The following is a 13,407-nucleotide window of genomic DNA, read 5'->3' on the forward strand; positions in this document are numbered from 1 at the left end:
TACCCAAAGAACTGCCTACCCCTTTATAAACCTGCCTGACCACTACAGTCATCCCTGCTTTGAGTGCCTCCACCTCCTGAAATTAGAAGGATGGTAACCTGGAAGAGGACCATCTTATGGCACCAAAACTCTGGTGCTTTCTCCCTAGGGAAACGTCTGTTGCAATCTCCCACCAGAGGGTAAAGACTTTTTTGTTTTGTTGAGCATTCCGTCAATGATTCTCCATGCCTAACCAATGTTTAATTGTTATTTCTTTTGTTTTGTACTTATTTTAACACTTATTGTAAAATTGCTTTAATGATGTATGCTTGGGAGCACTCGTTTTAATGTCTTTAAAATATCATTTTAAGATGTATGTTTTAAATTGCTAGCCACCTTGGTGGCCCTTGTAACGGTAGCATGGTGGGAACAGAAATTTTGTAAATAGTTATACTTCATGCTATATCTTATGCTGCATTCTCCATGCCCAAAGCTGCTGATGTTGAAGGCGATTCATGGTAATCTAATGGATGAAATGAAGAGGACATTTCCTTTCAAATAGTCGGCACTAGAGAGATGAAATTTCACATAACCTACATCCCACCTAGAAGCAAAACCTCACCTGTGCGCTCAGTAATAGAAGTTTCAGCACCTGTGGTGCTGTCAAACACTGGCCGAATGATGAAGGTGTATTTATTTCCCAAATGTAACCCAGATACTTGGTAGGATGTTGCTGATCCAGGCAGTGTTCTTTGTGCATCTTCTCCATCTAAAACAAATGGAAGATATCAGGAATGTTAGGCACAGACAATTTCACAACTGGATGGCCCTGTGTGGGCATAACACCCAGCTATGCATTAGGGCTCAAGCTTGCATTGGATCTTGAATACATCACCAGAGAGGGCCATGGGGGGATTATGCCTGTACAGTGCCGCTCAGTTCTAGGTGAAGAAGGAAACTGCAGGTAGGCCAGGTGTTCAAACTATCTCACACTAATGGGTTAAAGCAAGTCATCTGATCTTCCATGATTCCAGCAAAAATTTACTGGCAATCTGGGCAATGAAGAGAGCTACTCTTGCAAACAGTATATGGTCTCTCTCTCCCCACCCTTAGCTATATAAAATTGATGTTATGGTCCCCCCCCCATCAACGTTTCCTTTTTCAAAAACTGCAGTGCTCCCTTTACCTTTCTTGTAAAGAAAGACATTACCTTGTGAAGATCCCCATGTGAGGAGATAGCTAGTGGCTCTAGAAACTGGAGTCCAAGTCAAAGTCACAGAATCTCTTTGAATCTCTGTCACCCGGAAATTAGTCACACGGCCAAGTGGTACTAGAAAAAAAAGAACTGAAGATAAGATAGATGCTCTTGTTCTGGAGAATGAACACTCTGCTTCTACTTGCACAGACTGCTTAGACTGTTAACAATAGCTATGTGAAAGTAAACAGTTACAGCACTCCTCACTGTTATTAGCTTCTCTGAGAAAGAGGCTACATGTATAAGCACCACAGCAGCCATTAGGGTGGATCCAGCCACCTTCCAAGTAGCAGTTCTTCAGCCTGAGGAACCTTCCTTCAAATTAAGTGACTATTTCTCCAACAGAATTTGGAGGGAGGCTCAAATCTGAGTCAAAAGGACTAGTGTGGTATAAATATTTTAGCAAATAAATAAATACACCTTGCTTGACTGAGTTGTAGGAGTAGGACTAAGCCACCTTGTCTTGGGGTTCAACTAAGAAATCTAAGGTGAGAACCTTTGGTGTTGGTGAAAATAAATAGGTCACAGTAAGGAAGGTGTGCATCACTCACGTCATCTCAGAAGACTACAGAGAGGTGCCTTAACAAAGATTACACATATAATGGGTCTCACAGAAAAGAATGAAAATATTACAGTGCAGAAACAATCTTTTCAATAGCCCTCGTCTCCTGTGGAGACCTGCTGCATACTAAATTCTGCTTGGAATAAGAGAGCCATCTTTTGCTTGAGTTTCTTTTGCCTTGAGCTTCAGCTAGAAAGTTGGCTATAAATGAAGTATCTATTAAAAATTAGGGCTCCCCCTCCCCAAGGAAATGCAATTTGACAATTACATCAAAAGATGGCTCTCTTATTCCAAGCAGAATTCCAAGCAGGAGACAAGGCGATAGAAAAGATTACTGTTAAACCAGAAGCTAAATGATCGGCTCTTAAGCTAGTGAGATTGTCAGTGATATTATTTCCCTCATAATCATGAAAAATGGCACTGTTTCTGCACTATAACATTTTCACTCTTTTTTGTGAGACCCATTATATGTGTAATCTTTGTTAAGGCACCTCTCTGTAGTCTTCTGAGGTAATGTGAGTGATGCACACCTTCCTTACCATGACTTATTTATTTTCACTGGCACCAAAGGCTCTCACCGTAGATTTCTTAGTTGAACCCCAAGACAAGGTGGCTTAGTTACATTTGTTAGAATAACAGATCAACAGATAAAAGGGCATCCTTTACACTCAATAACACTGTTGTTCTCTTAAACCTAAGTATAACTGCATCATGGGTTCTGCATGGTGAATAAGCTTAATAGTTCACAACAGGTATCCTTCTTCTTGTTTCCCTAAAGTTCTTTAAATAGACCTAGCCACAATGGATTATTTTTTCACCTCTCAGGCTAATCAACCCCAATCTCTTCATTTACCATGTAGGCTCATAATTTTTCCACAGAACATAACACTATAGTTTCTCACTCTCTCTCTTCTCTCCACACACCCTCTCTGAACAAAACGATCAACTCTGCCCCCTTACTACGATCCAAGCATAAGGCACTTCAATCACCCATACAGTCCCCCATTTCTTACTCTAAAGGCCTGCATTTTAAATCACCACAGGATGCATACAAAGCTCCACTATATTATTAAAACAGAAATAAACCAGACACAAAATATTTACACAGTGAAAACATCCCATGCACACTAAACCTGTAAAGTGCTAAAAGGACAGGGAATTTTCTCCAGCACACAGATTTGCAATAGTAAATTTTAGGTGAGGCAGGCCACAATTTGGGGTGGGTCGATGAGAGTAAGGTTTAATTCTTTTCTCCTGTACCAGTTTAAAACAGCCATCCAAGCCTAGTAGTGCAGCTCGGAGTGAAGTCTGAGCTCTGAGGCATTTAAAAGGATGTCAGTCCCTTTAAATGCCTCAGAGTTTAGACTTCACTCCAAGCCACATGACTTCACGGCTTGGAGCAGAGAAAGCGGATATCTTTTCCACTCTTAATTGGAACGAACTGCCTCCAAGATATTGAAGGGGAACTGAGACCTTTTAAATGCTTCAGAGCTCAGATAACTTTGCAGCTTGGAAATGCCTTAACTATCCAGTGGTTCGAAACAATTTCTGGCTTGGTCATTTCAGTAGCCAGAAAACAAAATCAAAATTTGCATTCTTCAGGTATTTTTTTTGCATGGATTAGCTGTATGCACACCCCTACAAGGGACCGTGGAAGTCCAACAGATCCAGAACCCTGACTCTAGAGGTGTAGATTCTGACAGCCTGCAAGAAAACAGCTGATACTGAGGAGGGTTCTATTGATGCCTTTGTTCGGTTGACAAGTTATTAGCTGGGGATGGGAGCAGATTACCAGTGCTGGCAACAATGGCCACAGCTTCACTCTTTTGATTGCCCATCAGGCTGGTGATGTGGAATTCATAACGCCCTCCTGGCTGCAAATCTTCAATTTCATAGGTATTGATGTGGGCTGGGAGCAGCTGGCTCTTCTCTGGTCCACCTGTCCCATGTGAGAAGAGCAGTTAATTAGCTATGCATTAAATGGCAGTGAGAAAAAAGGAAGAGAAGGCATGGAAGCCACTCACCCCCTGCTGGCCGCCAGGTAAGTTGGTAGCCTGTGCTACCTGGTGCAGGGCTCCATGCTAGCTTGATGCGGTTTTCTGACGAGTCAGTCACACGCAGATTTCCAACTGGCTGAGCTGGGACAGTCGCTGAAGAGGAAGGTAGGGAAGAGTTAGTGGAGGAAAGGACACAGGAAGCTGAGTCATCAGTAGACAGTAGAAAGCAACCTTTGTGGGATAAAAAAAGTTGCTGCCTTGCATGGGAAAAGCCATCTGCGGTAATGCTATCAAGTTGTTTCTGACATACAGACATATTACCATTTCCGCATGAGGAATCTGCCCCTGGACAGCCTCTGGTTGGTGGCAGGTTTTAGAGCCCTCTCCACATGACATTGCCTGCATCCTGAGGATGTCCAGGGGCTGATTGAGTTTTGCCCAGATTTACTTCATGATGAGGGAAATCGCAAAAAGTGGATTTGCCACTTTTTATCCTGTATCCCATTGGTGAACAACCAGGGAGAAGCCCATGTGGAGGGGGAAAGGTGCAATAGTCTCTGCAGCATTGTCCCATCTTCACACCCACCCTCCCCTCTCTATTTCCTACTCCATGGTTTTTTGTTTTTAATGGTGTTGTCCGCATAGCAGTGCGACTGTAACGCTACATTGTCAAAGGTAAAATAAAATCTTCTTTCAAGTGTCCATGGTCTCTTGGGGATCAGGCAGGCAAAACACAGTCATGCTTGTGTTTTTTGGAGATGGGATATGAAAGGGAAAAGGGGGAGGCAGGTGATCAAGCAGCCTTCTCTCGATCATGCAGGCATGCATGCTCCTCATTTTAAAGCTTACCGTTTGCACAAAATTACTCTTTGGGCTCCAGTTTCCCATGTTTAGCCTCTCAAAAATCAGGCAGGCAAAACACAGTCCTGCCTGTGTTTTTTGGAGGTGGGGAACAAAAGGGGAAAGATAGGGGGGGCAGGTGATCAAGCAACCTTCTCTCAATCATCCAGGCATTCATGCTCCTTGTTTTAAAGTCTACCATTCACACACAAGCACTCTTTGCGATTCAGTTACTGTTTCCAATGTCTCACAAATCCACCCAGTCATAAACATCCAATAACATCACGAATCTCAAAAAAAGGGGGGGGGGATGCTGTATAGTTCTGCCATTTCTCTATAGCAACGCAGAAGTTTTACTTTTTTATTAAAATGCATCTGTGTTGTGGCATTACTGCATAGCAATGCAGAAGTGTCTTTTTAATCCAGTCCAAATTGATCTTTCCCAAGAATCATAAACTAATAGAGTTGGAAGGGACCTCATGGGTCATCTAGTCCAACCCCCTACACTATGCAGGACACTCACATCCCAATCGCTCATCTACTGTAACCTGCCACCCCTTTGCCTTCAAAGAATCAGCCTCTCCGCCAGATGGCTATCTAGCCTCTGTTTAAACATTTCCAAAGATGGAGAACCCACCACCTCCCAAGGAAGCCTGTTCCACTGAGAAACCGGTCTAACTGTCAGGAATTTCTTCCAGATGTTTAGATGGAATTTCTTTTGAATTAATTTCATCCCATTCGTTCTGGTCTGTACCTCTATGAAGATGAGAATCAAGTCTAACACAGCAGAGCCCCTGGTTCCTCTCTCTACTTTCTGGGAAATGAAGCTGTCAGCAAGAAAAGAATTTAACAGAGTTTGCATTTTTAGCAGAGTTGGTCTTCCAACAGATATCAAGGTAACTGAAGTCACCCATGACCAATGTTTCCCCCTTTTTTGAAAATTGTGTAATTTGGTCTAGTAGTATCTCATTCAAGTCCTCTGACTGGCTTGGTGGTCTTTAGCAGACACCCACAATAATACCACTCTCATTTCCTACTCCTTTTATATTTACCCAAATACACTCAACTGAACTTTCATGCTCGGGTACCTGCATTTTTTCACAAGTATAAAGATTCCTAACATATATTGCTATACCTCCCCCCTTCTTTTCTTGTCTATCCCTTCTGAATAGATTGTGCCCTTCAATTTTAGTATTCCAACTGTGAGTATTAGCCCACCAAGTTTCTGTGATTCCTATTAGGTCATAGCCCCCTTCCTCTATTGAGACTACTAGTTCCTCCTGCTTGTCCCCCATACTCTGTGCATTAGTGTAGAGACATTGTAGTCCATCCTTTGTGTGCCTCATGGTTTTGGTTTTTGAACTTCCTTGTAAGCTAGTATTTCCTGCCATCACACCAAGTTCTGAATTTACGTCTCGCTCCCCCTTTGTGTCTAGTTTAAAGCCTTCTTCACCAGGTGTGCAAGGGTTCTCCCCAAAATACTTTTTCCGTCCCTTGTGAGGTGCACGCTGTCTCCTGATAATAGCCCCTCATATTGACACTGTTGACCATGATCCAGAAATCCAAATTGTTCCCATCAACACCATTGACGAAGCCAGTCATTTACTTGCATAATTTTTCTCTCTCTTCCTATGCCTCGGCCACTTACAGGAAGGACTGATGAAAACACAACCTGTGCTCCCAGGTCCTTTACCTTCTCTCCCCCCCCCCCCCCCCCAGATCCACAAAGTCTTTTAAAATATTTTCCATGTTCTGCTGGGCAGTATTACAGATGAACTTCCTGAATCAGCCTTGACCAAATCACCAAACTGCAACTGGGACGTAATTTGGCCATGTGGAGGTCTGGCAGTTTAAAGGGATCAGAATTTTCCTTTCCCCTCAATTTATTGCTCTGAGGGGTAGAGGTTTGAGGTAGAGGCACCAAATTTGCAACATAGCTGCAGGAGCCTCTCCTCAAAAGAACACCTTATAAAAAATTGGACCAGAATTCCAATTCTACAGGCATTGATAGAGGGTGCCCCCATCTGACCACCACTGTTTCCAATGGTGAGGAAAAAACTGGGGGTTGGATGAGGACACCCTCTTTGGCTGCCCGTGGAATTTTACCCCCTAGTTAAATGTGGAGGTTTTGAAAAGAGGCTCCTGCAGCTATGCTGCAAATTTGGTGGGAAATTTCTCATTGACTTTAATGCCACTAAATCACTTCAGGTTCAGCAAAATCTCAGGCAAGGAAGGGTACTTTGGATTTAGTCTGAATTTGAACCAGTCCAAATGGGTTTTTTTTTTTGCACATGCCTAGTTCCAGCCTGCAGGCAGTATGTTTGACACCCCTGCTCTAGGCTATGAAGCTGCAGATGAAATGAGCCAAATAGCTCACCACAGCACAGTGTTGAGTCACTGCAGGTTCAAATCCCCATTGACATGTAAAGGCAAATGGTAACCTTAGGCACTCACCATCCTTGACCTCTTTTGCAGAATTGTTGTGAAGCTAAAATATTATGCACCCTTGGAAACAAAGATGGAACATAACCACCACAAAATATATAATGAAATAGGACTTACGTGTCGTAACAGTGATAGACACAGGATCTCCCTCACGGTTGCCAATCAATGCTGTGACTTTAACGATGTAGCTTACTCCTCCTTCTAGGTTGAGAATGTCAAAGGAATTGGTGTTTCCTGAGACTAACTTGCTGTTTTCTGCTCCACCTTCAAAAGAAGACACTGTTACCTTACCACTTCAAAAAAAATGAGCAGAAGTATGTCAGGCTATTTTAGTCTACAGAGGTCTAAACCAGGATCCTACCAACAACAGGCAACAATCCCCTGCGCTACAATATCCTTCTAAATATTTTGTGGGATAACATCCAACACTATCAACATGATGAGCCAGATCACTGCATTTTGTTGTGATTTTCCCAGGAATTGAAACAAAACATAGAAAGACAATTCAAAGTCTGATAAAATTTCAGAATAAAAAATGTAGGTTTTCAATTTTATACCTGTCTAATAACTTTTGCTTTTGAAATTGGAGCAGTTTTCTCTGGTCTTATGAATAAAATTTAAGACTATAATACTATGTATCAGCTTGCCAAGTTAAATTCAGTATTTCAGTATACTGTGTTTATACCATTCCTAAACTTTGTTTTCTAACTCAGAATCCCAAGCCACCAAACAATCCCCTGACCTGTAATGGCGCAGGGCGTGTGTCTTCTCTTTAGCATATGGAAGAGTCAAGGGGGCTAGACAAATTAGTTAACATATCTATAGCCTGCTTTGCCTTGTGAGTCAAGGCAGCCTGTAAATCATGATTAAAAATATCTTAACACAGCCCTAAATAAAGCCGTAAGGGCTTAGTGGGAGGAGTTAGGGCGGGCTCTGTCTGGGATGAGGAAGGGTGCCGATTGGCCCCTTCCTCTGGACAGACCATCCTCTGGACAGACAGACTGGCCCGGCCGATTCCCGCCCTGCCGACAAGGAAGCAACTGCGCGGCTCGCAGTTGCTCCCTTGCTGGCGGCCTGACGCGTCAGGAGGCGCAAAGCGCCTCCCGCCACATCAGGCCACCGGCCAAGGGAGCCCCCGGCAGCCGCGCTCTGCGCGGCTGCCAGGGGCTCCCTTGCCTAGCGCCCGCTGTATTTTAATTACAGCGGGCTTGATTACTAGTTACAATATAAAAGCAAAAAAATAAAATCCAAAATGACCCCTTGTTCCCCAAAGAAACTTTCACATTATACTCCACTAAAAGCCCTGGTAAATAAAATGGTCATGCAGCACCTCCTGATAATTTCTAAAGATTTACAGAAATGACATAATGCAAACAATGGGCAGGCCTAAGCAACTACTTTACCATCACGCCGACTCCACATCACTCTGTAGGAAGTAACCCCTGGCACACCAACCCATGTGACTCGCACTGCATTGCTCCTAGACTCAAGAACCTTAAGACTGGAGACTGTTCCGACTTCATCAGGGCCTGTAACAGAACAAATAGGAAAGGACAACAGTGAATGGTACTGTCAAGATGTAACTATAGCAAGCAGAAAGCTTAAGGAAGTAAAATAGTTGAAGCTGGCCTCACCTGTTGTAGCTGTAGTGGTGACCTGGCTTCCTTCTCTACTCCCAGCCAAGGCTGAGACCCCAACAACATAGATGGACCCAGCCTTCAAGCCCTCAATAGTATAGGAGTTTACATCAGCTGGCAAGACACGAGAGGTCTCCTGACCTGGATGAGAAAAAGTAGATTTACCAGTAAGTCAAGAAAGAAACATGGAATATCTGTGTCTCTTGATCATAAGTTGAGCTGTTACAGCAAAAAAATAAATAAATCTCAGCTTGGAGCCATGACAACACCCTCTGGGTGGACATTTCTGTCACAAGATTCCATAGGCCAGTGGTCCCCAACCTTTTTATCACCGGGGACCACTCAATGCTTGACAATTTTACTGAGGTCCGATGGGGGGGGGTAGTTTACTCCTCTACTCTGAACCAACGCTCTCTGATCGCTATGGTAATGTTTAAACATCCCTTCAAAGTAAGATACAGACACGCCACAACAATGAACATAAGGAACATTTTATTTTCACGGAAATTTTAACTCATGACAATGACAAATCAATGGGAACCCTGAGCTTGTTTCTCTGCAACGAGATAGACCCATCTGGGAGTGATGGGAGACAATGACACACGAAGTGTGTTGTAAAGGGCTGGGGGGGGGGATGAAGTAAAGGGCCAGGGGGGAAGGGAGAAGGCGTCCCACCTCCAATTAGTCAACGGACCACATGTGGTCCGCGGCCCACAGGTTGGGGATCGCTACCATAGGCTACATCTCCAGACAGAGTTTTCCATGTATACCACAAAGTCAGTTTAGTGCAGTGGTTCTCAACCTTCCTAATGCCACGACCCTTTAATACAGCTCTTCATGTTGTGGTGACCCCCAACCATAAAATTATGCAAGTGTTCTTTCACAGAAATTAAACCAAAACTGACCAATGACGTGAAGATCCATTGTTCATGATTGTATATAAATTGTTTTTTTTTCCAGGGGTGCTGCTGGAGCAGCTGGCGGTCGAGCACGGGAACTTGCAGGAGAAGCAGCAGCAGTGATGGCACTCCCATGGCCAAGCTGCTCGCCCTGCCGTGACCCCTGTGAAAAGGTCATTCGACCCCCAGATTGAGAACCACTGGTCTAGTGCATGTAGGATACATTTAAAACCACATTCCTGAGTTTCTAATTAACAAAGCAATGTCATTGGATTATTCTTGACTGCAAACAAGAGTAATGAGGAAAGGAGTGGGCAAGTCACTAGCAGCAGTGCAATGGTGTATGTATTGGGACTCAGTTGCCCTGGCTCTTTGGGAGGACCTCTCACCTGGGAGAAGTGGATGCTCTTCAACCCCCCCTCATCTGACTGTTGAACGACCCTAGCAGCACCTCATCAAGCACAGCAACAAGGAGACAACCACCACCAGCTGGCTGCGGGATAGGCTGGCGAGGGAACTGCCAGAGAAAAACCAAACCGAGAAGGCCTCGACCGAGCCCACCTGTCTGAGCAAGCTCAGCTTCTGGAAGTGTGGAGGTGGGAAGGGTGGGGCAGGGAAACCTTTTGAGCACTTGTGGGGAGGGCCTGGGGGAGCAGGGATGGGATAAGAGGGAATCTGAGATGCACGGTCAGGGAGGAACCAGGTTAGGCAAACTACTCCACTCCCAGGGGTGATTAGGACCCAGTAGCTACTGACCTCAACCCCATTCTGAGACCTTGTGGCTAACACTCTACACTTCCAATCCTCAAGGTGCCTGAGGACAGTGTCTCCCCCGCTCCCCCATGGTGGGCTTGAACCCAGCAGTGTGTTAAGTGCATGGAGCCTCTCCTCAAAAGAACCCCTAAGTTATAAAAAACTGGACCAACACCCTGACAGATGGAGACTGTTGCTTGCCTCTAGACTAACGTTTCCTTATAGGAATCAAATTTATCATATTTATTAATTATTTATTTTTCGATTTATACTCTATCCCTCCAAGCAGGGTAGACCCAACAACGCACCATGAATCAGATCATCAGGGGGGAGGGGGAGAGAGAGTTTATGAATTATTTGTAAATAGTCTTTACATTTTCCTTTTGGAATTAGAGGCTACTATAATGTGTCTTTGAAACACTAAATCTGTTCTGCTAGGTCTTAAAATCTTAGCTCTTTAGATTATTATTGACTGAAGTAGATTCCTTATTTTAAAATATCTAATAATGTTACTCTGTTTGAAAAGGCCTTGCGGTTATAATTAAAATTTGTCCTGTTGGCAAAACCTAACCTTGTATAAGCATAACTTCTTGAAATGTGACCTAATGAAAGCAGGAAAAAGTGGATTAATTAAATTTCTTTGACCACCTGAAGGGATGCAAATAGATTATGAGGACAGGAAAATCTCATGTACATATTAAAACCAGAGATTAAACCAGTGCTATATTTCTTGAACGAGGTACAATGCTTGCGCATAGAATCTTCTAAGAACAGAGCAATGTTTGTTGTGTTAGATTGTAACTTTATTTCCACCCTTAAGATTTTGCCATGCAAGACTCAAGGAGGGGAGGCACAAGGACTTATTGGGGGCATCTCATTTCCTCCTCCTCCACTATTTCTTCTTATCTGAAAGTCTCTATGGCCTCTTTACTTTTTTGCTGCCTTCCCACCCACCAGCCAATCTTGCCTTTATCTGCCCCCCATTCTCTGTTTTTCCTCCTTCACTCCCCCAGGCAACCTCTACCTAAGAAAAATATCACTCAGTTGTATGAGGCTGGTGGGAAATTCCAAGGACTACACTGTTTCTCTTTCCCTCCTCTGTGCAACCCTCATTTCCTCATCTTTCTCTGCTTTCTTCTCTCTTTCCCACCCACCCACCAATGTACCTTTTAACTGTCCCCCAATCTTTATATGATTTATTTACTTCTCACACCCTACTTTCCAACACAAAGCAACTTCAAACCTGTGTCTCCTAGAGCTTACCCCGAAACTAGCCTCTACACCACACTGGTTTTTGTGGGGTGGCTGCTGTTGAACAGTAGCAAGCAACCGGGCCTGAGTGAGTCATGGAAGTTGTGTGGTATCAAATTCTTTGGCACCTATGGCTAGGCACAATCCCAGTGAGTCCTCTCTCAAAGTCTAAACAGCCCTGGAAAGGGGCCTATGCCCCATCCACACTGGTCTTTTATTGACACCAAGGCTCGAAGGCTGGGAATACTGCTGTGGTTGCCTAGCAATCTCCAAAATGGTCACTGAGAAGGCATTATTTTTTTTAAGGTGCAGGTGCTGCTTGTGTTATTTCGGAGAGTGGTTAACCTCCCATTATTTTTTAACATTTCAGATTTCTCTGAAATAGAAAAATCCATCTTGTCTTGGCTCCAGTCCCTGGATTTAATTATAAACAGATTTGGCCATGTTGAGATCGAGCTTTATTGATGATGATGATGTACTCTGGTCTCATATAATTCCCAGTAGCCAGAAAAAAACAGTACTAATATTAATTTGCATGTTTTATTTTCTGTTCTACAACTACAGGCTTGTTGGAAAAAAATATGAGACTCTTTGATTAATCATGTTTTGCTTTGGGATTCTAGGGAAAAAAACAACCCTTGATTTGTGATTGCCTCAACTATTTGAGCCACAAGGGAGGGTGGTATATATATCTAAGTAAATAAATATTTCATTTCCTGAGGAAGAAGAGTTTTAGGCCTACGGATGACAATTCAATCTGAACTAGCAAAGTTACACCGTTCTAAGTAATGCTTATAGGCTCAGGTAAGTACTGTCTACTGAACATTTATCAGAACTTCATAGCTGCCCAAGTAGAAAGAAATGACTTGATGGTGGCTGTGTTACCATCAGCCCAAAAACAGTCTGTGATTCTGAGCAAGTTAAATCTGTCTGCGTGATCACAAGCCAGTCTCAGAACACTAGCTCAGCTGGGACAGAAGAGATCATATCAAAAGGCAGGTGCCTCCTTCTGCATCAGTTGCAACCCTTAACAATTCTCACATAAAATTATAGAAATTAACTCAAGGCTGCAAAAAAAGTAAATTATAGCCATCAGTCCCAAACATTGCAACATTTTTATGGAGTTGCAGCATTTTTACCCGATGATGTTGATGAAAAGTACTTCTAGTCATTACTGTAATCTAAACTTATAGACGCAGTACTGGATTCAGTAGCACCTCAAAGATGCAAAATTGAGAGGTCAGGCTGTGTTGAACCTCAACACTTGTGGACATCCCAATTTAATTCAGGCTGCAAGTGTTACTGGCCTTCATTTTGACAATTTTACCAAGACAAATGCAATAATGACTGTAAACTGGCTGCTCCTACCACCTGAAATAATAATTTACATCTTGTTCACTTGTGGTCTGCATTGTTCTACCCACTATTTCCATTTTCTAGCTTTGGTGCAATTCATGCAACCCACCAGTTGGCCAACCTTCAAAATCAATACATTCCCAAATTCCACGGTAAGGCATGTCCTGTCAGAACACACACGAACCTGACAGACAAACCCCTAGCAGAACATAATACACTTACCATTCCTTGGTCGCCATATCACTTTATAGCCAGTGGCTCCGGGAACTCCATTCCATGAGATCTGCAGCTGGCTGGGGCCTGTTGCAATTGCCTTTAGGTTGGTAATGCTGCCCACAGGAGGTTGTTCTACAAGACCAAAGAGGACACAATTAGTAAAGAACTCACACAAATTCAAAGATACTGCTGCTACTCTATAATAATAATGCTTTCA

The 13,407-nt window shown here is 43.4% G+C and overlaps 1 protein-coding gene across 1 annotated transcript in view; it reads right to left on the reverse strand.

The window, feature by feature from the left end:
* COL7A1 (collagen type VII alpha 1 chain) overlaps positions 1 to 13,407 on the reverse strand; it is a 159,156-nt gene that overhangs the window by 106,928 nt on the left and 38,821 nt on the right. The window contains exons 19-26 of the mRNA XM_077325428.1: positions 13,197 to 13,322; positions 8,713 to 8,856; positions 8,482 to 8,607; positions 7,196 to 7,342; positions 3,821 to 3,946; positions 3,589 to 3,735; positions 1,190 to 1,309; positions 602 to 748 (exon numbers count right to left, since the gene is read on the reverse strand). Coding sequence (XP_077181543.1) covers positions 602 to 748; positions 1,190 to 1,309; positions 3,589 to 3,735; positions 3,821 to 3,946; positions 7,196 to 7,342; positions 8,482 to 8,607; positions 8,713 to 8,856; positions 13,197 to 13,322 — 1,083 coding nt within the window. The remainder of the gene's footprint in view (positions 1 to 601; positions 749 to 1,189; positions 1,310 to 3,588; positions 3,736 to 3,820; positions 3,947 to 7,195; positions 7,343 to 8,481; positions 8,608 to 8,712; positions 8,857 to 13,196; positions 13,323 to 13,407) is intronic.

This window comes from Paroedura picta, chromosome 3 (genome assembly GCF_049243985.1).
Source record: "Paroedura picta isolate Pp20150507F chromosome 3, Ppicta_v3.0, whole genome shotgun sequence".
NCBI lineage: Eukaryota > Metazoa > Chordata > Lepidosauria > Squamata > Gekkonidae > Paroedura > Paroedura picta.